This window comes from Hemitrygon akajei, chromosome 3 (assembly GCF_048418815.1).
Source record: "Hemitrygon akajei chromosome 3, sHemAka1.3, whole genome shotgun sequence".
In the NCBI taxonomy this organism is placed as follows: Eukaryota; Metazoa; Chordata; class Chondrichthyes; order Myliobatiformes; family Dasyatidae; genus Hemitrygon; species Hemitrygon akajei.
Genome location: NC_133126.1, coordinates 125,837,784 through 125,863,450, shown reverse-complemented (window position 1 = coordinate 125,863,450; position 25,667 = coordinate 125,837,784). Strand labels below are relative to the sequence as shown.

The 25,667-nt window shown below is 40.2% G+C and overlaps 1 protein-coding gene across 3 annotated transcripts in view; it reads right to left on the bottom strand.

Annotated features, from left to right (window-relative positions):
- Positions 1-25,667, bottom strand: part of arhgef4 (Rho guanine nucleotide exchange factor (GEF) 4) — a 476,594-nt gene that overhangs the window by 162,446 nt on the left and 288,481 nt on the right. For all 3 annotated transcript variants that reach the window (XM_073040794.1, XM_073040792.1, XM_073040793.1), the window contains exons 3-5: positions 10,003-15,237; positions 5,367-5,696; positions 3,472-3,607 (exon numbers count right to left, since the gene is read on the bottom strand). In XM_073040794.1, the coding sequence (XP_072896895.1) occupies positions 3,472-3,607; positions 5,367-5,696; positions 10,003-15,237 (5,701 nt within the window). The remainder of the gene's footprint in view (positions 1-3,471; positions 3,608-5,366; positions 5,697-10,002; positions 15,238-25,667) is intronic.

Here is a 25,667-nt window from a genome sequence, read left to right as displayed (position 1 = left end):
ATTTGACTACTGCCGACTTAAAACGACTGCAAAGCAATTCGGGGAAATCTAAGAATCATTGTGAGTGGGATTTAAAAGCCATTTTCAGTAGGACGTGGACAAAGCTACGTTGGAATCAGTTAGATGATCTTCGGCTACAGTGCGCCACCTATAGGTACATCACTGCTTCTGGAAAACTGGCAGCACAATGACAGGTTTGAGCATGCTGAACTTCCCTCTCCAGACTCCAGAAACAGACACTCTGTCCTGAGCTCCTGTGGGAGGAGATTTTCAGATGGACAGAAGAAAAGATTTGTGGATGTGCTTTAAGTTTTCTTTAAGAAATGCAACATCTTTCCCTAATTTTGTGATGATGTTGAGAAACCCGATTCCAAGCTCTGGGGGAATAAAGAGTCCGTGCAAAAGAAGAAAGAGGAGTGCACCGACAAATGAACAACTGACTCACCTACCATTGTGTGGAAGAGTCCACACCTCCCCTAATGACCGGAAAATCCACAGAGCCGGAGTGGGAGCAAGTCATTCTCAAGCCAATTGGACCACTTCAGAAGAAGCTGAAGGTTATTATGAGTTAATTTGGGGTCACCTATCCCAAACACTGTTCCTCTGCTTCTTAAATACAGCTCAAACTGTGAAGGATAACATTACTGTTGTGTCTGATAAAATGAAACGTGTATGGTACAAGTGGTGTAGCTACAAAACCAAACCAAAAGTCAAAACGAAACAATCACCACTAGCCTGCCATTGCTACAGAGTTGTTATACTTGCATGAGGCGGCCCGGCTCCATTGACTGCTCCAAAAGTTGAATCCTTTATTCAGTACTTCATTGGCAATTAGCAAATATACAATCTTGAAGTGATGACTTAAGCGTATCCCAGTGTAACCCAAGTGTTAAACAGCAGTCAGCAGAAGCTGGTCCCAAGCTACAAACTGCCATGAAATAAGCAGGAGTACATAACTTACTCCCTTCATTTTTACCACGACCCCACTCATGTGACCAGTTACCATAATGAACGTAATAAATGTGCAACACACAATACAGTGCAGATAGAGAGCAGATGCATGCCTTCCACAGGAGGTATCATGTGAAAAAACTTGCGTTTGCCGAGAGGGGGAGGGAGTCTGATGTGTGGCTGATACACAGTTACTGTAATTATCAACAAGAATGGAAAATTGTGGGATTGTACGTGAATGGGAAATTAGCAATGTGTTTACTGGCATCACAGGTAGATTTGTTGTTCAGAAGCAACCTCATCAGAATGGGATTGGAAAATTGCCTTTCTCCTATCCCTTTCTACTTCTTGTGCCTGCTGAGTTCTCGAGATTGTGTAGCGGTACGCAATAAGTCCAAGTAATTGCTCTCTTGAGTATTACAGGGTTCCTCCAGAACAATCCAAAGCACAGAGCTGTCCTGAGTATTACAGGGCTCCTCCAGAACAGTCTAGAGCACAGAGCTGTCCTGAGTATTACAGGGCTCCTCCAGAACAGTCTAGAGCACAGAGCTGTCCTGAGTATTACAGGGCTCCTCCAGAACAATCCAGAGCACAGAGCTGTCCTGATTATTACAGGGTTCCTCCAGAACAATCCAGAGCACAGAGCTGTCCTGATTATTACAGGGTTCCTCCAGAACAATCCAGAGCACAGAGCTGTCCTGAGTATTACAGGGCTCCTCCAGAATGGTCCAGAGCACAGAGCTGTCCTGAGTATCACAGGGCTCCTCCAGAACAATCCAGAGCTCAGAGCTGTAGATTCAGCAAAACAACAGTCCTTACATGGGGTTGAATGCCCGAGTCATTGCTCCTGTCATTAGCACTTAGCCCTTATCTGGAGTGGGTTGTCAAACGATAGTACGCTGCAGGAGAATGAGGCATTTTGACTGCTACCACAATATTGACATTTAACTACAATTGGTCACACACTCTTCCAGTCACACCATCTCAGAACTGAAAGAGGTTTTGCTGTGGGAAAGCCTGCCAAATCCAAACCTATGTGTGTTCCCTCTATATACAGAGTCAGTACAGAGCTTCCATGAACAGACAGGCTCGTTGATCTATCTTATACAAGGTGACCCCCATCTAAGCACATAAAGGTTCTTGGTTATGTTATCTTGGCAGGCACTTGGAATGCGTTTGCAGATACAGATGCAGTATTATAGCAGATCTCAAAGAGGCAAACTTCACCAAACACCAGACATCTCATATACTGAGGTTCAGAGATGAGAATTACTCTCTAAGTACCACAGGCATATACAGCCTCCAAGTAGGTCCATCCTCTCTCTCCTACATCATCTTATGCTACCCTGCAAGCCCTCTGCTCAGTCTTCCAGTCACAGTGTACTCGACGGGGTGTATCTGGTATAGTAGCCATGTCTTATAACTTCAGTTTCATGCAGAGTTTCAGAGCAAGTCGCGGTCACATAATGGTATGGATCCTATGGAGCAAATGTAGGGATCTCACAAATACAACCACAGTCTTGTATCAGAAAATACTGAATAAAAATCAGTGAGCAACTTGCAAGCAGTTAGTGATTTTTTGAGATGCACAAGAGGAGAATCATTCCAGCTGTTTCAGGAATCTTCAGTTCAGCAGGGTTAAAAGGGGGTTCTAGCTGAAGTGATGATCTTCAAAATGGCATTGTAATGTCAAATTAGCATTGTGTGCTGCTTGATGTCACAATGCATCTATTGATTTCGCACCAGATGCCATATTAACATGTACCCAGTTGACACCCACATAAAGAAATCTAAATAGACCCAAAAGTGCATGAGGATATCAATGTCTCATTAGAACAAGATCACCTGGATTTTCATGATAACTCCAATCCATACACTCCATAATATTCCTAACTCCAATCCCTATACTCCATAATACCCTTAACTCCAATCCCTACACTTCATAATACCCCTAACTCCAATCTCCACACTTCACAGTGCATAGTGACTGTAAGAACTGTGTTTTGCACCTTGGCCCCAGCGGAACACTGTTTTGTTTGGCTCTATACATGCGCATGGTTGAATGACAATTAAACTTGAACCAGAACGTGAAGAGAAGAATTCCACACTGAGATACCCAACATTTTGAGGTGACTAAATCATTAGTTCTCTCTAGAAAATTATTTTAGGTTCTACAACGTTCTTCAGATCCACAGGCTGGAATGGGTGTGCATTTGGTATATTTTGCTGAAATAGGGTCCAAGCTACAGGTCAAACGTTGTGAATTAGACAAATTGGGTCAAGTACTTTACTTTCAAGAGGTATTCAGAGTGCTGATTATTTTCAAATGTGTTGCTAGCAATATTTAATAGATTGAAGGAAATAAATATATACTATCAAAGCAAAATTGTGATCACCTTTAAACAGAATTTATCATTGCCCGAACTGCAACAATTCGAAGATTGATCCCTCTCCAAACACCAATGGATGTAGCATTTGTTCAAAGGGAAACCAATCACTAAATCATCTTGGATTACGTACCTGAAGTTTCCATCCAATGTTTATACCCTATACAGTCCAGCCCTGTCGGTGTGCTCTGGGATAAGGTAAGAAATCTCAGGGGTATGTTTTTGAAGGTAGCAGAGAGAGGTGGCAGATAGGAAAATCTCATTCCAACCTAGGGAAAAGGATAAAGAATTCAGTGTAATTGAATTATCTAGTTCAGTCTTGTACAATTCTGAGCATAAATGATGTTTGATTTCTCTTTAGATAGCAAACATTCCATTCACTCAAACTGATATTTGATATACACAAAGGCCAAATATTAATATCAAAATGATGGAAATGATAGTGAAACAAAGATAATATTTTTAATAGCAAAACTTGACAATTGACATTGTTCAGGCAAGTCTATATGAATAATTTAATACTTATGAAATGATCCTTTAGCTATCCTCAAAGATTAAGAGTGGTCTACATACTGCACTTCTAGTAGATATGGTGATTAGGCACACTTTTCTAGGTGTCAGGTATATTATAACTGGAAGGATTTTCAGTCATCTTTAGACAAAACAAAGGTAAGTAGTCAAAGAAAAAGCCAAGAAATGTAATAAGTACGAAAGTGGAAAAACATCAAGTTATAGAACGTTGCATTACGAAATACTTTCTCTGCACCCTCAAGCATAGAAGGAACAAATTAAATTTGCTCAGGTGAATTGTAAATGAAAGATGATTTCAAATTTAATATTGCTATTTGGTTATGCCCCATGCTGTTAGACAGGAGGGACAGGGTAAAGGAGTTAATTGACAACAAAAGTAAAATGAAAATAAGATGCTTTGGGGTGAGGCACAGTAGCGTAGTGGCTAACACAATGCTTTACAGTACCAACAACCCAGGTTCAATTCCTGCCACTGTCTGTGAGGAGATCGTACCTTCTCCCTATGACCAAGTGGGTTTCCTCCAGATCTCCAGTTTCCACCCAGAGTCCAAAGATTTACCGGTTGGTGGGTTAATTGGTCATAATAATTGCCCCATGATTAGACTAGGGTTAAATCGGGGGTGGCTGGCCAGTGAGGTTTGAAGGGCTGCAAGGGTCTATTCTGTGCTGTATCTCAATAAGTCAGGGGCTCCCAACCTTTTCTATGCCATGGACCAATGCCATTAAGCAAGGGGTCTATAGACTATAGTTTGGGAACCCCTTCAATAAATAAATAAACAAACAAATAAACAAATATGATGAATTGTTGGAAGTACGTGGCAAGGGTATCTCTAATTGCTGTGCACAGTAACACTGTAAATCATTTTGTGGAAATTTCTCTCACTTGTTATTTCAAGTCAGGCTTTAAACATTCTATAAAGGACCATTTTAACAATTTCACTTTGAATAATAAACAGAGGAAATCACCAAACACAATAAATTACACCATTACTCTATATAATCAGGAACAAACTTGTAGCCCCAAATTGGGTCATGAAAATATGTCTTTCTAGTCAGTTATAACACCATATCCACACAATGGTGGATGAAGAGAAGACAGCAAAGAGAACAAGAGTAAGGAGATTCATTGGAAGTCAGTTCCCAAATGCACACTATGCAAGGTAATAAGTTATTGGATTTACACAAAATCCTTTTGGGAGCAAGTAACACTCACACGTTCTCAATGTGTGGCACATGTCGCCTGGTATTACTTATCACCAATTTCCAATGCACTTTTAAAGATCAAGTGAACTGTTCATAATGTTGAAAAGACAGTAATACCTCGAGACTAGAGAGCCAGAGCCAACCATGAAGTGACAGTAATGCAGAACACAAATGATTGAGAGGACAGTTTGTGAAGTGAGGCATCCAGAGACACAGAGCTAGGGAGAAGAAGATGAGGGTGTAAAAGTACTTCACAGCTCACAGTACTTCAGAGGACTTGACGGGTTATCTTACTTCATTGCAAGTCTCAGCGTTGGTCCTGCCATGACGTGTTCTGCTGTTCTTTACGTCTGCAATCAACTTCCTCCGCCTCTTCCTTGCTTCTTCCTGCAACAACTCATCTGAGCTGCATCGCTTGTAAGATGGTAAACACAACTCTTCCATGTCGTCCTCACTGTCTAGTTTACACTTCACTTCTTGCTCAGTGCAACCGGGTAGCCAGGCCATCTGTCCACTGTCTGAGAACGGGCGCTGCCGTGGGTGGTTCTGCTGGTGGCTCCTCAGGACCGCTGAAGCAGCTGGGTTCATCTCCTGTGCTGGCTGGTTTGGATGCTTACTTACTTCCTGTGAGGCAGTGCCGGGCAGAGAAATGTGTCAGACACAAACATTTAAGGAATGAACATGAGGACATGTGATAACAGCAATGGAACATAGGGCCACTGGCAGCATGATCGTTTTCCTGGCCTTCAGGAAAATCAGAACATCAGAACTTAACATTCTTCTTGCTTAAGGCTTAGCAGGTGAATAAAACAGACATTATAATCATCCACAGAGATGTCTGGCTTGCAAATGTGTCAAAACCTCTTCCTCCTCTCTGAACAGACAACAAATCAAGAAAAACCAATAGGCATTTCTTTCTGACATAAATGTTCAAAAATACAAAGTATTTCAAGAGCGAGCCCTTTGTCAAATGTTACCGTCACTACTGAAGTAATATTGAGCTAATCTCAATCCTGGTTTTAAACGCGTTTTAGTTCAATTGTTATGAATGACAATACATTTGCTCGGACTTGTAGTAATCTGTATTCTCTTTATGAAGCTCTTGCAAGTTTTTGAGATGTGTTTCACTATCATGTTTAACTTTATCTTGAAGTGGGTCTGACAAATGTTACTCTAACGCGATGTTTGAAGGTGCAGGAACTTTAGAGGAATATTCACCTGTAACACCTACCAAGAGCAGATGACAATGAATAAATTTTATTGGATGAGCATTGTGTGTTATCCGTCATGTTATTTTAGGATATTATTTGCTTTGCCTCAAGCATGCATCAAGTTATTTATTTCATCGTACACTTGATAAAATTAACGATTGATAGGCTAAATAATGCACCAATATCAACTACAATAAAAAAAAAGTGTGGGGATTGATGCTCATGAACTCATTTTAGGCTTCAAAACTGGCATAGTGGATTGCTAATTTGGTTTCAAATTAGTTCAGTTTAATTCCTGGCACTGTTTAATTCCACGCATATCAGAATCAGAATGTGAAAAGTTTTATCGGGATTAGTTGTCTATGCCCAGAGTAAGTGAGTACAGTGAAACTTTTTTTTCTGGAATTAAACTAATTTGATATTGCTTTGAAGTATTTAAGGATGGCATGTGCATGGGTTCCCCTCTATCTTTACCCAATAATTTTATCCACTCGTTATTAGACATGAACACCATGCTGAACGCTATGTACCACTTACACTGAAGGGCGGATTTTGCAAAGAAGTACTGAAGGCTTCATAGACCACTGTTTGCGTTTCTTCATGGAAATTCCAGCAAGATTCAGATTCCCACATGCTAAGTGAGAGTGTGAAACATGAAAGTCTTGAACTATCTAACTATTGGCACTTTTCAAACTTTGTACCAATACCTGGAGTCTGTTGGTGGAGCACAAAGCCAGGGAAATTGCCTATCATTTACAATGGACAATCTGTTTAAACAACCCACAAAGTATTAAGGCACATTTGCTGTCTTTAGATTTCTTTTTAATTGAGTTTTTTTAAAAATAGTTTTAAATGCTTTTGTTTCCTTTTCAACAATTTATTAAATGTTTTGTTCTTTTTTACTTAGTTTAATAGCTTGATAAATATTTTCACATTTCAAATGTTTCTAAAGTTTTCACAAACTTTCACTACAATTTTGACAGTTGGATAAACATGTAAGCATAGCTTACAGGTTCTCAAGGTTTAATTATCATTTCCAGGGGTTGGGTTTCTCTGTCTCCACCTCCCTCACAAGTATATTTACATGGTAACTTTGGACTTAAGAACTTTTTAAAAGCTATTATTAATGCTTTTTGAGACGGTGATTTAGATGCATATCATATTTTTTTTTACTGAGTTAAGTATTGTATGTAATTAGTTTTGCTACAACAAGTGAATGGGACATTGGAAAAAAAGTTGAATTTCCCCATGGGGATGAATAAAGTATCTATCTATCTATCTATCTATCTATCTAACAGACGTTGCCACTAGGATTGAAGCTGATTATGTCCCATCGTTCCCACTGAAGAATAAGAATGGGTATGTAGGTGTGGGTAGCTTGTGGCAGACCACAAAATTCAGGGCATGTTACTTGTTACAATGGACATATATAAATACAAAGAGTTTGCCTTAAAAAAATCAATAATGATCCAAAGGTAATCCAGAAATCTCTGCATTTGCTACTATTGGCCAGTAGGTGGTAGATTCACCATTTCAAATTCAAGTATCATCTATATTTTTCATATAGTATGTCATTGCTATTTACAATAAATATAAAAAAGCACCTATCTTTAGTTTAAGCTTGGCATTTTGAAATAGAGCCACTGAGGCTGGGGGAGAAAATAACCAGCGGATGTGGGTTAAGGGTGAAGGGGGAAAAGTTTAAAGAGAACATGGGTGGGGGGCTATTTCACACAGAGGGTGGTGGGAGTGTGGAATGGGCTGCCAGATGAAGTGGTAAATGCAGGCTCACTTTTAACATGTAAGAAAAACTTGGACAGGTACATGGATGAGAGGTGTATGGAGGGATATGGTCCAGGTGCAGGTCAGTGGGACTAGGCAGAAAAATGGTTCGGCTCAGCCAAGGGCCAAAAGGCCTCTTTCTGTGTTGTAATGTTCTATGGTTAAAGCTTTCTTAATTGTTCCATTCCAATTGAATTTGGGTAGAAATTGATAGGATGGTTAAGAAGGTGGATGGTATGTTGGCCTTCATTAGTCTAGGGAGGGAGTTCAAGAGCCACTAGGTAACATTGAAACTCTATAAAAACCTGGTTAGAACACACATGGAATATTGTGTTTAGTTCTAGTCAATTCATTATAGGAAGGATATAACAGCTTTAGAGAGGGTGCAGTGGAGATTCACTAGGATGCTGCCTGGACCATAGGGTATGTCTCATCAGGGTAAGCAGAGCAAGCTAGGGCTTTTCTCTTTGGAGCAAATGAGAATGGGAGGTGACTTGATAGAGGCATAGATTGTATGGATAGCCAGAAACTTTTACCCAGGGCAGAAATGGCTCATATGAGGGGACTTAATGTTAAGGTGATTGATAGAAAGTATAAGGGAGATGTCAGAGGAAACTTCTTTACACAGTGAGTGGTGAATACATGAAATGTCCTGCCATGAATCGTGGTAGAGGCAGATACATTAGGGGCATTTAAGAAACTCTTAGATAGGCACATGGATGAGAGAAAAATGGTGAGCTATGTAGGGGAGAAGGGTTAGATTCATCTTAGTGTAGGTTAAAAAGCCAGCACAACATCATGGGCTGAGGGGTCTATACTGTGCTGTAGCATTCTATGTAAAAGAACAGTATTAGTGTTTATAGATCATGATAATCTTAGAACAGTTTAAGGTTGGGTACCTGCCTCATGGTTTAGTCAGAATCATTCCAAACATATTGACAAATATTGAGCATTCTAGTGAGAATTTTACACAGCCCTTCATGGAAAGTCATTCTGAACTTGTTTCCATGAAGGATTTATAATACAAAAAAAAGTAAAAATCTATTTTATGCCAATTTTTCCAACAAGATGATTCTCATTCTTCACAAGGAAGGAACTCTTAGCAATAATTTGGTCAGATCTAAAACTGAGAACTGATCAATATGCTCTTCATCAGGGAGAAACAGAGATGACTCTTTCAAGGACAGTTATAGGGTAACAAATGGAAAACTGCTAGATTATCTAATAATGAAGAAGGTTACCTGTGCTTTTGTTTATAGAAAATTAGATGTTCAGAGAACTAATGAACACTAACAGTTATTCCCTGGTTAATACTTCATTGTTCCAAGAGCTGGGAATTATATCTGGTGGCAAAGGTGAACCACACTTTGTACCTTGTCAAAGTTTGGGAGGGGCACAAGTAGATCCGGAAATGGCTGCTATCAGGTTCCAGAAACAAGTGACTTTGGACTTGGTGAAGAATCTATAAAACTAATTAGCTGGGCATGGTTATGGCCTGCTCTGTCTGCTCCTGTTTTCAATAGCTTACGTATAAAGCAACAAGATCTGGATCTTGGTTTTTAACAATACTAAGTTTTTCTGTACTGGCACATTAAGAGAGCAAATAGTTTCATATTGAATACTTAACAGATATGCTGTAACCTGTAGCAAAAAAAAAAAACAAATTGCTGGAGAAACTCAGTAGATCGAGCAACATCTGTGGAGACGGTAAGGATAGTTGCAGTTTCGGGCTGAGAATTCTCATCAAGACTCCACAAATGCTGCCTGACCACTGAGTTCTTCCAGCAATTTATTTTTATTCATTCTTTTATATGCTGCGTTATCAATGCATCATGTACTATAAATTAATAGCATGCACGTTGAATGTACAATGGTTAAAGTAACTGGAAAGCTGCTTTTATAGCTGTATTGTATGTAATAATTTCCAAACCACTCACCTCATCTTTGGCAATGTCAATGACCGAAGACGTTGTATTTAGACTTGTCTGTGATTGACTGCTAATTCCACTGTCCTCTTTCTGACATTCATAGTTCAGGGACTGTACTGAAAGAAGGAGGTTTCCCCTTGGTTTCAATGTTGACGGCCTTTCAGGACTTTCTAACACACCATCTGTTGTTCTGCTAGAATCCAAGGAAGTCCATGACGAAGTGCTACTTCTGTTGCTGTTGCGAAAGCTCCTTCGAAAACTTGACCTTGGACTTTGAGGTTTAGGACTCATAGGCCTTGCAGGGAAAGGACCATCGAAGCATTCGGAGATCACACCAGGCCTGTTCCAAGTAGGGCTTAACTGATTCATTAATGTGTATGGGATGGACTGACTTGGTGTAGTTCTGAAACCATCATCAGTTTCCAGATTATTGTTGGGCATCAGTGTAAGTCTTAATCCATTGGGAGATGTTCTTTTTCCTCTTTGCTCAACTGGCTTTGCAATAAAATCTGAGTCAGGGGAGCAACTTGAAAACTGAGCTTTGCTTGACTTCTGAGCGGGCGGAGGTGAGGAGAGTGCTAAAGGGTGGGCACCGTCAATGTGATCCATTGAGATCCGCCTTGCATACTCACTGTGCACCTGAGACTGTGTCCTTATGAGCTGACTTTCCCCACTGCTCGTACTTGAAGTGCTCGACGGATTTGACCCCTTTATGGATTCCGCTTCGCTTAGTCTCATGAACCTTTTCCAGGACATGTGCCTTGACCTGCCATCACCACCATCGAACTTCTTGTGAGATTTTGAGTGCTGATGGGCACTTTCTTTTTCTCCAGATTTTGTTTCAAAGAAACTGGAGAGTGATTTATTAGCAAAAGCCCGTTTCATTCGAAGGTTAAGGCTGTCGGCACTTCTGCTCTTTTTACAACTGCTATCCGTTGTGGGAGGTATTTTGGTAGTTCGATCCTCTGTGTTAATGTCATCTCCCTCCATAGAGTCTGTGATCCTGCTATGGAAATAATGACCATTTTCTGCCACCATCTGAACCTCTTCCATACCTTCTACGTCCTGCCGTCCGCCAGAGCCAAATGCTCTACTCACATTTTGGTTCGACGGGCTGCTAGTTTCGAAAACGTCATCATCTTCGTCTGAACCATCCAAAACTGGATATTCACTCTTACCTTTGGCATGATGAGGCAGATGAATTTTATAGCTTGGGTAATGCACTTTATACACTGGGACACAATTTGCATTGCTCTTGGTTTCAATTTTATTCTCTTCCGCATCTCGCACCTGTTGCCTCTTGTTCCCTTCTTTGCTGGTACTTTCAGTTTGATGTTCTTGTGACCATGATTTGTTTCTCCTAAATGATGCCATTTTAGTGAAAACTGAAAACTTGGAGCTTTTTAAAGAAGAGGTGAAGGAGTTTAAGGAGGAGAACGATCCAAACCGATCTTCTCCTTTTGTTGAGCTCTGTCTCTGAAGTGCTTTATGTAAGCTGCTGTTACTTCCAAATGGGTAAGTCCTTTCCTCTAGTTCTTCACTAGTTGTACTGTTACCATCAGTATCAAAAACAACTGATGGACTATCAGTAGGTTCACCATCTAATTTAATAGTCTCTTGGCTGCCATTTTCACAATTGGCTTGTTGTTCATCTACTATTTGGTCATAATCCATGCTGTCAGTGTTTTCAGTTTGCAGCGAGTCGACCTCTGCAGGTATGCCAATATATTTTCTGTGCACATCTGTGTTCGCAATTCCAGTGTCTTTTAATTTTGCATCTACTGTAAGTTCAGCTGTCTCTGAGTCAGTACCTTGAATACTGATTGGATGGTTTTGCAAACCGTTTTCAGGAGCTACAATATTGTCTCTGAACTTCTTTTCAACAAAAAAGATTGTTTGCTCTAACCCAGCATCAGTTATCTCCTTTTTATTTTTTTCAGCAGTACTAGTCTGTTCAAGGGTGTTAGTAGTGTCTGATATTGACAATCCTTCCACAAAAGCCTTTCTTGGTTCAGACTTTGAAGCAAGACCTGGTTGCATGCTAGGTTGAGAAGGAATGTCAACTACTCCCGTTTGTTCCTCACCAGGGACATTACTTATCCTTAAATTTTGTTCCGTAGTAGCTTCAAATACCAAATGCAAATGGTCTGTTTCTGGGTCCGTTTCGCTGCACTGTTTAATAGATTGTTCAATCAGCACAAGTGTCTGTGCACTTTCCTGGCCAGTGAGTTCAAAAGCATTCTCCCTTCTGACACTAGTCTCATCAGAGTAAATTCCGTTAGTTTCTATTGTCCTCTCAAGAAAAACCTCAGTTCGAGTGGTGTTGGGAGGACTTCCTGAATCCACCCTTGCATTAACTGAAGCCATACTTGTTCTTCTGTCTGTCTGAAGGTCAATCTCATGTTTTTCTATGCTTCCAACCTCTGGGTCTGTATGTGAACAGCTGTCCCTCAAAACCAGTGTTTCGTTAATCCTCTGACTTGACAGGTGTGCCTCAAAACCCCTATCAAAATTCTCGTTTTGCTCCTTTCCTGGTGATGTTAAGTCAGTGATTTCCCCTTGCTTTTCCTCAGTTATATGTTCATGTGGTTCTGTTTGAGCTTGTGTGAAAATCAGAGTAACTTTCAATTTACCCTCTTCAGAATCTTCTCCATGTCTCTCCGTGGAACTACTTCTTGTTCTTTGTGTTGCTCCTGCCGTTTCCTCAGATCCTGTCTCAAGGTAAACTACTCCACTCCCTTCAACATTAATTTCAAAGGAAGAACATGTTGATTCCAGCTCAACTCCAGTGATATTGTGTACACTTCCTTCGTAAGTAATTTGCTCAGTCTCTGGCCAAGCTGAAAGGACTTCCTGAGTAGTTTCCCCAGGTAACAGTTCAAATGAGTTACAATGAGTGGGCCTTCCTTCTGAAATAGGGTCACTTATGTCCACTTTTCCACTTGCAGAGATTTCACTTTGGTCTTGACGTACTTCTTGGTTGCCTATCTCGGTTTCTGAGATCTCACTTACATCTGTGTAGCCCTCTGACTCCTGAGAAACCCCATTCCGATCTAATTGGTTTTCAACATCAAATCCCAGTTGGTGAAAGGTTTCCTGACTAGTGTTCAGTTCTGCGGTAGTATTTGTTCCATTGATGTCTTTTTGATTTACAACACAAACTGTAAAAGGCTCTAATTCACTCGCTGGGCAAATTAAAGCCAAAGATGTTTCGGATTTAAATTCTTGAGCAGTATCACTTGCTTCTATCTTTGGACAGCTACCATCTAAATCAGACAGACTCTTTACCTCTGAATTTATCAAGGCTGAGGTTTTATTTGTTTCAGATATTATGCCAGGCGATATCTCAGGGAAGTCTGTTTCTGTTTCAAAAGGGATTTCGCTCAGAGCTCGGTCTGTATCCTGGGAAACACAGACTGATTCTGAATCTAAAATGAGGCCAGCAGAAACCACATTTGCCTCTGTGCACTGTAGTTCAGGTTCAAATGGGATCTCATTTAAGTTTTGCTCTGAATCCAGGCAAGTCCAGACGGGCTCTGATTTAAGACCAGCAAAAATCTCATGTGTTTCAGGATTTGTTTTCGTGGAATGTGATTCGACTTCAGGGGCACTTTCAATTAAATCTTGGTCTGAATGGCAGAAAGCCCAGACTGATTCTGATATAATTCCACTGCAAGTATTGTTCGTCTCAACGGTGGGGATTTGTGATTCAACGTCAATAAGAATTTCACTTATATCTTGATTTGTTTGTACAGAAGGGCATGTTGGATCAGCTTCAAAAGCACTGAAATTTTCACTCGATCCTAAAACTGTCTTAGTGGAATCTGGTTTTCTTTGGTTGGGAATTAGGCTTTGATCTGGACTTACACTCTGAGAATATCTGATTGATTTTGATTTTGCAGAGTCTTCACCTCTTTCACAGCCACTTTCAAGGGGATCCGAATGTGATTCAGAGAAAATTTCACTTAGTTTCTGTTTTGTATCTTGGGAAGTGCATAACGTTTCCAATTTTGATACTATCTCATTCAAAGTCTCATCTGCCGCTAGATAAGCTTCAATGATACCAGACTCTAGTTCCTCTGGAATTTCACTTCTGAATCTGTTCACATCTAGTGGTGTCTGGGTTGATGTGGGTTCTGCAGGAGGAGTCTTACTTGTTCCAGGACAAACTACAGTGGCGTTTTCAGTATCTCCTGAAGGATTTTCATGTAAAATCTGTTCCTTATTCGAGGAAAACCAGTCTGTTTCTGCCAAAGCGATTATACTTGGATCATGTTTAATTCCACTGGATTTATAATGTATCCCAAGACACGTTGAAGCAGGTTCAGACTGTTCATTGGGGGGAGTCCTTGCTAGCTCTGCTGATTCTGATGAAAACACACTTGGCTGTACACTGATGTCTAAGGAATTCCCACTTAGCAATGATTCTGTTTCAGAGGGAATAGCAATCTGGTCTTGTGTATGCAGAGAAGTTTTACTGGAGTCCCGTTCCAACTCAGGACAACCAATGCTGGTGTGTGCATCAAAAGCAACACTTAATGCTGTTCCTGAACTAGAAGGTATATTATGTTGAGCTTTCGTTTCAAAAGAAATGCTGCATTTTTCTAAGTGAACTTCATTAGAAAGTTCAGCTCTCTGTGGTTCTGACAGAGAAGAGAATGTGCTTGCCTCTGATTCGGTTTCTGGGGAAAGGTCACCCGGTTTAGGTTCTGTGTCCGCAGGAGGGTGACTAGTTCTGGAGGGGGTAATTCTTTGCTCAAGACATCCACTGGGACAGTTGCTTAACTTTACTGCAGAGGTTTGTTCTGAAATGTCTCTTTGCACTAATTTTGACCCAGCTGCAGCTGCGTTTCTCACCTGTGGACCAGAGGATCTGCTTTGTATCTCTGAATCTCCAAGGAAGGGAACTGTACAAGTCCTTACTTGTGTTGCACACAACCGCAGTGTATCAGAGGTACTAGCACTGAGCTCTGGATCAACAGATATATCAACTAGCCTTTCCCGATCACCAGTATAAGCATCGGTTCTTTCTACTTTTAGTTCAGGACCTGTCAATGTTATCTCCGAAGATGTACTAGTAGGTTCCAATGTTCTCTCACTTGTTGTTGGTGTTTCTATGACATTTTTACTGGATCCAGGTGGAGTACCACGAGAAAGTTGGCTTGATCCTGGAGACTCTTCCTCTGAACCATCTTCTCCTTCAGATTCACAGGGTTCAGAAAGATTTTCTATGGATTCTGAGACCTGCCAGAAGAAAGTAAAGGTTTATTCTTACCTAATTGGATTAATTGGACGTTATTGCATTTTAACAGTAGAATTCTTCACATTGACATACATCCTGAGCAATAGCATGCAATTATGTAATGCTCCCAAGTGTGAATTATTAGTCCTGTTCACGTCATAATGAGTACCGTGCACCAACAACTATGGTGTCCCTAACCTTCCGCGCCGCATAACTGATTGTGTGTCTTGGCACTTCAAGGCATATGCGAAGGATTGCTTACCAGCTCCTTCCATCATTCTATAATACAGTAGTAACAAAACATGTTCAGTTCATGTCGAAAGGAACGCCTTTTTAAAATAGCCATACACCTTAAAGCAGCCACCCGTCATAATCAAACAATTGTCAGCAGCCAAAGAAAGAGACTTATAAATAAAAGCTTTCAACTAAGAAGCTAAGAAGAAACTTAGAACTTAAGAAGCCCAAGAAACTTCAAAACACTTCAGTAATTTTAAATTCCTTGGTGTTATCATATCACAAGACCTGTCCTGGGACCAGCACGTAGGTGTCATTTCAAAAAGGCACAGCAGCACCTCCGCTTTGTCAGAAGTTTGCACAGACTCAGCATGTCATCTGAAACTTTGACAAAGCTCTATAGGTGTGTGGTGGAGGGTATCCTGACTGGTTGCATCACGACAGGGTGGTAACCCCAATACCCAAAAAAGGAAAAGCCTACAAAATGTGCTGGATATACTCCCCAGTCTATCACAGGAAGAGACCCTCACCATTGAGCGCATCTACAAGGAATGCTGCCATAATTCATCATCTTCTGGTTGCTGTCATTAGGAAGGAGGTATAGGAGTTCTAGGTCCCACACCGCCAGGCACATGAACAGCTATTACCCTCCAACCACCAGGCTCCTGAACCAGTGTGGATAACTTCAGTCACTTCAACACTGAACTGATCGCTGAACACAACCTGGAGGCTCACTTTAAAGAACTCAGGTTCTCAGTATTATTTATTTATGTATTTGCATAGTTTGTCTTCTTTTGCACACTGGTTGTTTGTCAGACTTTGTGTGTAGCTTCTCAGTGTATTTCTTTGTTCTACTGTGAATGCCTGCAAGAACATGAATCTCAGTGTGGTATGTGGTGACTTGGATGATAAATTTACTTTGAACTTGAAATTTGAAGAGGAAGAAAAACATACATTTTAAAGAAGTGAATTCCATAAACTTGGGCATTGACAACTATAGACATGGATGCTAATTGTTGGGTTATAGACAGAGTAAAGAATAAAAGGTCAAATTTGAAAGATTACAAAATCAGAGAAAAGGGATGCAAAGGCTAGAGAAAACAAACAGAATACAAGTGAAAAGATCATAAATGGAATTGATATTTAATAATTTATTGATTCACAGGCTAATGAAATTAAAATTAAGATGAGCTTTATTTGTCACAATTTACTTCAAGACATCAAAACATACAAAGGAATGCACTAGTTGCAGCAATCTGAATACGTGCTTGAGGAAATCCACAAATGTTACCAAGCTTCCAGCATGGCCACGACTCACTAGCCCTAACCCGTATACCTTTGGAACGTGAGAGGAAGCTGGCACATGAAGAAACCCATGCAGTCATGGAGAGAATATACAAAATCCATACAGACAGCAGCAGGAATTGAACCCCCAATCGCTGGCGGTGTAAAGCATTTTGCTAACTGCCACTGTGCTGCCCGTAATGCAGGGTAAATTGGAATCTGTTGAGAGGTAGGGCGTGAGGATTAAAGTCCTTGATAAATATTTTAATTTAATCAATTTCTTGAAAGAAAGAACATTGCCAGTTCTGTTGATCAGAGGATTTGGAAGTAACTCTCGGGTAATGGTGCTGGAGTTGAAGTCCTGAAGGATTGGATGGTGGCAGTTCTTGACTGAATTCAGATGGGTTTTGAACCAACTTATTTCCTTCTGTGCTTACAGCTGAGAAGTGCACTGGGAAATTCCTCAGAACCTCACCCTGTACTGGAGGTGAAGGTTTCCACCAAGTCTGTGCTGCCTAGCAACAGGAGAGAAAATTTGGATGAGAATCCAAAGAAATTCAGCTCCTTTGTTTTGGCAGTAATGACACTCAGATGTCGTGGATGTTTCATTTGAAACTGCCTGCAGAGTAAGCAATTTATGCTAATTAAGCTAATGAGCTGCAAGAATTTTGTGTTCCAAATTTAAAAATGTATTTTTTCGCAATCAAGCTTTTTTTAAACAGGCAACCGTATTGCAATTGAGCATTGCTACAGCACACTTGACTATGCAAATCGGATAACAGGGAACTGATGCAGATCTCCTTATATTATAGAACATTTGCAGTCAGGTCCACAACGGAGAGAGAATGTCTAAACATCTAAAACACTGAACAAAATCATTATTAAATCACTTGCATTCTCCATAAAATGAGCTTAATTGTGGTTGAAGGTCATTAAATATTCATTTCAATTGCAATGCATTTGGAGAATGTTAAATGAATTGTATGAAACCAGTGTTATTTTTGTGAGGTACCAAATGGATTTCTCCTCTTTTATTCAAGGCACGTTAGCTCTTTCAGTGACTCAATCCTTCAGTGAACGTTGAACAAAGTGCTTCCTGTGTGGATTAAGCCTTATCATTTATAGAGGTGAATTCCTCAAGTGGGTGGTATCTCGACAACAAACTTGTTTTGTCTAATCACGGAAGCCATCAAATAGTCTAGCCAGTGTTACAGAAATTTGAATCTTAAATAAAAGCAAAATATCATGCAGGGACTTTCTTCAGAAGAATAAAAGATTTGTTATGGTTCTTAGAAACTCTACATGAGCTGTGTTTTATTTACTTCACTGCTTTGATTTCCAGTGTTATATTTTATTTTATCACTGGCATCATGCTGAAGACCCTATCAGAAGTTATTTTTCAAAGTGGATAAGAGACAAAATGTGAGAAAAATAAAAAAAATACACCACTGAATTCTTGTATCAATGAGTAGAGAAACAAAGCATGAAACTAAGAGGTAACACATACAAAATGCTGGAGAAGCCCAGCAGGCCAGGCAGCACCCATGGAAAGGAATACACATTAACGCTTTGAGCTGAGACCCTTCATCAGGAAGGAGGTACAGAAGCCTGAAGGCACACACTCAATGATTTAGGAACAGCCTCTTCCCCTCTGCCATCAGATTTCTAAATGGGCATTGAACCCATGAACACTACCTCAAAACTTCTTTTTCATTCCAACTGTCGCACTACTTATTTAATTTAACTAATCTGTGTTTTTTTCTACTACGCATGGCAACATAGTTCTGCCACAAAGACAGCAAATTTCACGACATTTGCCGGCGATTCTGAAATTGACAGTGGGAGTTTGCAGGAAAGGCCAGCAAGATTAACCAATGAACTATTACACTTTATGCCTGCAATTGAGTACGTTCTGCTGATGGCTTCCAGAGATGCATCGTTGAGAGTCTCTCAGTACTCTGGCCAGAGCACCGAGCAATCTCAGCAAGTTTGGAAGTGACTGGAGTTTGTTCTCCAGAGTAAAACTTGCATTTTTCAGTAATACAATCAGGAAATGATGGAAACACCGACCACATTACATGTCATCTGTGGAAAGAGAAGCCGGTTTAACATTTCAGGCCAACATTTCCAGCAGTTTGTATTTCAAATTTCCAATGCCTACAGATTTTTTTAAACATATACAATAGTCTGCAGTGTGTTCAAAGGTAAGTTTTAAATGTGATATGGTTACCCCAATAGCATGCTATTTGGTTGTATAATATAAATAAGGGGGATTTATTTGGATTTACAAAACATAAATTTATATTTTTTTCTATTGCAGGCAGCCTATGAAGATTGGTTACAATGGCAAACCCAATCCAACTATAATCACCTGCATACAACAAACTACTTACATAAGCAATCAATTATTTTAAGAAAGGATTTCTGGAATCTGCTTCAACGATCATTCCTCAAAGGCTAACTTGTCACTACAGCAATTCTCACAGAATATTTTATTTGCATGTAAATTTCTATCTTCTTGTACATTCCCTCATTGTCTCCAACCCCGTATCATCAGATCTCAAAATTCAAGCCTCTCTAATAATTCAGCCCTCATTTCTGTTACCATGCTTGTGATGAAGAGGCATTCACACTACTGAGTCCTAAGATTCTAGACCCTCTAGACTTTAGATGCGCTACATTATCAGTTGCTCCATACCCTTGTTGAGACACTATGTTGCTTCCTCATCTGCCACCTCATATTGCTGTGAACGATCTCATGGTCCAGTCTCGAAGAAGGGCAGGTAAACTTTCCCTAGCCTCCTGTCTAGTATTAAGCCCTCAACAAATACTTAAAGCAGATTGCCTAATCATTAAATTAAATAATTATACAATGTGTGTTTCCTTCATTACAAAAGTGTTTAAGGTGCAAAAATTATGGAATTAGATGGAAAACTCTTCGGAGTGTTCTGAAATTCTGAAATGCATGATGTAAATATGTCTACTGTTATTTTTTGCTCGTGGACTCTTTGCAATCACATGAATAATGGATTGCCTAAATAGCTGCTTTGGGATTTGACCAGTTCCTTTTGAATGTGAGACTTGCTTCTTGGCTAGTTCCTGTGCAGAATACAGTCAAGTGAAGTGCTGTTACATGACTCAATACACTTTGATGTAGCACATTTGCTATTTTCATGCTCTTTAAACAAGAAGTACCATTCTCACTAGCACTGCTTTACTCAATTTTATCTGATTTTAATTTCCTCCCCTGAAAATAAACAAAGTTACATTTCACTAAACAAACAAAGCTGCTAGCTACTGTCATTAATTAGCTTCCGACATCTAACAAGGGATTATTCTTTTAATGATTAAATCTGGATTTTTATCAGATTGGTTTCATTATCTTCATTTGTACTTTATTCCATTATTTGTTGGGGTGCTAGGATGGAAATCTAATGTTCTGAGAGTAATATATGAAGATTCATTAACTTTTTAGCATATTTATAAATTGTGTTATTTATTGAAATAATATGTTTGCATTACTATGAAGTGAATAGATAAACAAAAGATTCAAAGTACATTTATTATCAACGTTTCAAAATATGTACACACCCCTGAGATTCGACTTCTCACCAACAGCCATGAAACAAAGAAACACAATGGAACCCTGTCAAAGAAAACATCAAACACACGATGCGCCAAAAAAACGAACAAATCATACCAATGGCAAAAAAACCTAGCACAAAGCAGAACATAAAACATCAATCCACAGAGTCATTGTAACAGCCTAGGAACGTTCAGCTGAGTTCAGTTCAGTACAATTTAGTGCTGTGTCCATCGTCAACTGCTGGCCGTGGAGCCAGTCCGCCCTGATCAGAATCGTACAAAATAACATTTATGAAAAGGAGCAACCAGAAACCAGGAACACATCAGAACATGAACTACAGAGTCCAATCCGCAAACTGCGTTGATTAAACCTTTCCCTAGACCCAATACATCGGCACCATCCTCTGGCAGCATCAGTCGAGAGGGAGAGAGAGAGACTGGTCAAACACTGGCACCTTCCTCTGGCAGCAGTGAGCAAGAGGGAGAGGGACTGGTCAAACACTGGCACCTTCCTCTGGCAGCAGTGAGCAAGAGGGAGAGGGACTGGTCAAACACTGGCACCTTCCTCTGGCAGCAGTGAGCAAGAGGGAGAGAGAGAGACTGGTCAAACACTGGCACCTTCCTCTGGCAGCAGTGAGCAAGAGGGAGAGGGACTGGTCAAATGCAGGCAGATGGTGCTGAACACTTGGCTCGCTTTCCGGTCTCGTCCTCATTGATTTCTGCCTTAATTGATTATTTAATCGGCGAAATCAGTGAGAAATGGAGTTGATCACAGGCTCGTGCCACATCTCCAGGACGCACAGTCTGCTCGAAACATCACCAAATTTCTTCCGAGACAACAAACCGCCAGGTCACTCAGTCAGGCCAAGAGCACACCATCAACATGTAGATGACAGGTTCCACCTGTACCACAACCACGTTCGAAAGAGATATGATACAAGTACCGTAGATTCCGTACTACAGAGCGCACCTGATTAAAAGCCGCAGGCTCTAATTTTAGAAAGAAAATCAATTTTGTACTTGTACAAGCCGCACCGGATTTTAAGCCGCAGGTGTCCCACGTTGTAATATGAGATATTTACACAGAAAGATATTACACGTGAGGATTTTTAAACTTTTAATTAAATCCATATGGTAACATAAACAAATACATATTGCAAATGCTTTTTTTCGAACCGTGCCTGTAACACGGCTACTTTTAAATGTACATACGTATCGGTAACACACAAATTACGTTGCGTATACTTTTTTACTGAACAGTGCACGAACAACATTCCAATATCTCCTAACGACTGGTAAAAAAATATATACTGCAGCCTACCAGGAAAAGTTATTGATCGCCTTTAACTTAAAAGCTGCATCATCGCGCAGGTCTAATGCGCTCGCCCCCTCCTTTCCGTTTATCGCAAACCGGTATTTTCCCCACAAGACGCGGCGAAACCGGGTGTGACGTCATAGCATCCCGGGATGTAGTACAGAAAACAAATATACTTAAAACACTTCTAACTTTAACTAGAAAATACTAACAAATGAATTACTAAGCGAAAATATTATAAACTAAATAACTGCCATAAAGGCAGCACAATGCTTTTCTTCGAGTGTTTTCCATGTTGATGAGGGTGAGTACAAATGACTGATTTACAATAATTTAATTGTGAAAGTGCGCTTGATTTATCGTACAATTTCATTGGACCTCTGTGAACTACTCATCAATTTTATTGGTCTACTGTTACGAGGCAAAATGTTTTTGGCGGCATGAGAAAAAACCATGCATTAGCCGCACCGTAGTAAAGGCCGCAGTGTTCAAAGCTGTTCAAAGCGTGGGAAAAAAGTAGCGGCTTATAATCCGGAATCTACGGTAGTTTCATGGACTGTCTGAAGGACACTGACTTTGGTCGCGTTGTTCGCTGGCAACATCTTCTACTGCAAGGAATACAAATAAAATTCATAACAAGTCAAATTTTCCCCCAGCCATTTCACCTTTTGTTAAATTGAAGCAGGTTGTTTTTAAGTAGCACTTTTATTTGGAGTTTTACATTTTCTTCTTCTATCAGTGCATCAGACCCATAACTTGTTTGCCTATGCCTTTCAGTCAGTCACTAGGCAACACATAAAAACAAATAAAACTGTAGATGCTGGGATCTGAAAAAAGAATGGAGACTGCGTGACTCAACCGGTGAAGCAGAACCCGTGGAAAGAGACACCAGTTAATGCCAAAGATCTCCTGCATAATTGAGGATATCTCTCCGTTAAAGTTCTTCTTCAACTGGAAAAAAAAGTCAGTTTTAAGTCTAGCACTCTCTTTAACACCGCAGCCAAGATCAGGAGACCTAGACCCTGAAACAAATTTCTGATACGGCAGATGAGTTGAAGGTCATTACACTGCCTTGTCACACTGCTCTACAATGCTAAAAATGACTAGACATGACTGTACAATCTTCAAGAAGAATTCACTTTTCCCCTCTTTGGTTCCTAAACAGCCCGACTACTTTTTAGAGCATTGTTTCTCAGAGCAATGGCTTAGCAATGGGTTAAGGGAAAACTAGAGAAAAAATGGACTAATGTGTGAATTCTCCAAAAATCAACAGTCTTGTGTTCAATGGAGACACAAGTGACAGTATCAACACAAAAGGCACTGGACGAACTGAGTGAATCAGGCAGTATCTATGGAGGGAACTGGACCATTTCAAGTTGAGGCCTTTCACCTGGACTCAATCTGGACTATTGATGAGATCAATGACTTCTTTTCTAAGTTAGGACAGAACAGGAGATGATAGAATCCTAAAGAGAAACTCCAATATATGTTTTTTTTATATATTAGCCTCTAATCATGTGTTGTTCAATTCTGAAAAAAAAATGCTCTATTGAGAGGGATTCAATCATTGATATTTTGGATTTCATAGTCAGATTTTTTTTGGTAAATGTGTTAATAGCTGGAGAATAATAAATAATAGATAGCATTATTTTGAGTTGTGCTACTAATCCATTTATCATCTTTGATTTACTATCTGTATAGACAAAGGAGTGTGGTAATAAGCACAAAATAATGAGCACTTCTTTTGCTATCTCCTTTCACCTTTCCAAAATGTTATTGTGCACTGAATAAAATATCCATCCCAAACACTCAGAAAGTAATGCTGTACTGTGATTGAATCAATTTTAATGGCCAGAAATAGTGGGTGACTAACAGGCTGCCAGCAGGCAGTTTGCTAATATAACTGTCTTATTGAAAGTGATAACTCCTGTGTTATGTGTTTTACCTGTTTAACAGAGGTTAGCCAAGTTTCCCAGACTCCAAGGCACTTGGCAGCTGGGGGGGATAAGTTCAGGAGGCAGGGAACAAGGAACTGGAGTGTTTTTTTCCTCCCTAATTACTAGTTCCCCTTTCCCTTACAAAGCCCCCTAGTATCCCTTTGGGGATCAGATGTCCTTTAGGAGTCAGGATTGGATTCCAACCACTGGGATCACATTTTATCATGCTGAGGTCACCTCCAGAGGGCTGAATTCCAAATGGGAAATTGAGCCTATTAACCACCGCAATCTACCTACTATATAGAGAACTCCAGCTCCGGCTTCTACTCTTCTTAATATTCCAGTCTAACATTCCATTACAAGTGCAGACTACCTCTTGCATGTTAACTTACATGTAAAAAATAAGTAACCAGTGCGGAACCTACAAGTTTCAAATGATCTGCATTCCCAGGAACTTCAGAGATACTGCACAAAGACTTCATAGCAAATTATTTTGAATATGAAGTCTTGTTAAATATAGCCATAAAAGATGAAAGTAACACACACAAAATGCTGGAGGAACTCAGCAGGTAAGATAGCATTTATGGAAATGAATAAACAGTTGACTTTTCGGGCTGAGATTCTTCATCAGGACTGAGATGAAGCTGTGCAAGATATAACTAAATGCAGAAAGTTTGAAGTTAATAACTCATCTCCTTCTATCGTAGGACACAAACTTATCAATCACCCCTGTTAAGATATTAACTGATGAGTTATTAACTTCAAACTTTCTGCATAATCACTCAAAGAGTTGAACTGCATGTGCATGTAACGAGAGCTGTATAACTCATCTCCTTCTACCTTAGGCCATGAACTTATCAATCACCCCTGCTGTGGACACTTTCTGGAGGTCCAAGATCCGTATGCTCCACGACCGCTGGACTACGTGTGTAAATATAGGAGGGGACTATATTGAAAAATAAATGTGCTCGGTTTTCTAAAATTGACTCCTTCTACCTTAGGCCACAAACTTATCAATCATCCCTCATATCTCTGCCTTAAATACATCCAATGACGTGGCCTGCACAGCCACTCATGACAACAAATTCCACAGATTTACCACTCTCTGACTAAAGTAATTTCTCCGCATCTCTGTAATAAATGGACGTCCTTCAATCCTGAAGTTGTGCCCTCTTGTCCTAGGCTCCCCTACCATGGGAAATAACTTTGCTGTATCTAATCTGTTCAGACCTTTTAACATTTGGTATGTTTCTATTAGATCCCCCCTCATTCTCCTGGGAATACAGCCCAAGCGCTGTCAGACGTTCCTCATATGGTAATCCTTTCATTCTTGGAATCATTCTCGTGAATCTTCTCTGGACCTTCTCTAATGTCAGTATATCCTTTCTAAATAAGGAGCCCAAAACTTCACACAATACTCCAAGTGTGGTCTCATGAGTGCCTTATACAGCCTCAACATCACATCCCTGCTCTTATATTCTGTACCTCTATAGATTCTATATACCGTAGATTCCGGATTTTAAGCCGCTACTTTTTTCCCACATTTTGAACAGCTTTGAACTTTGCGGCCAATAATCCGATGCGGCTAATGCAAGGTTTTTTTCATGCCGCCTCGTAAACATTTTGCCTCGTAACAGTAGACCAATAAAATTGATGAGTAGTTCACAGAGGTCCAATGAAATTGTACGATAAATCAAGCGCACTTTCACAATTAAATTATTGTAAATCAGTCATTTGTACTCACCCTCATCAACATGGAAAACACTCGAAGCATTGTGCTGCCTACTTAGTTTAAACTATATTTGTTTTCTGTACTACATCGCGGGATGCTATGACGACACACCCGGTTTCGCGGCGTCTTGTGGGAAAATGCCGTTTGCGATGAAACGGAAAGGAGGGGGTCGAGCGGCGGAGCGGCTTTGGATCTGAGCGAAATCTGCTTTTAAATGCCGTTTGCGATGAAACGGAAAGGAGGGGGGGAGCGGATTCCGCGAGCGGCTTTGGATCCGAGCGAAATCTGCTTTTTAATGCCGTTTGCGATGAAACGGAAAGGAGGGGGGAGCGGATTCCGCGAGCG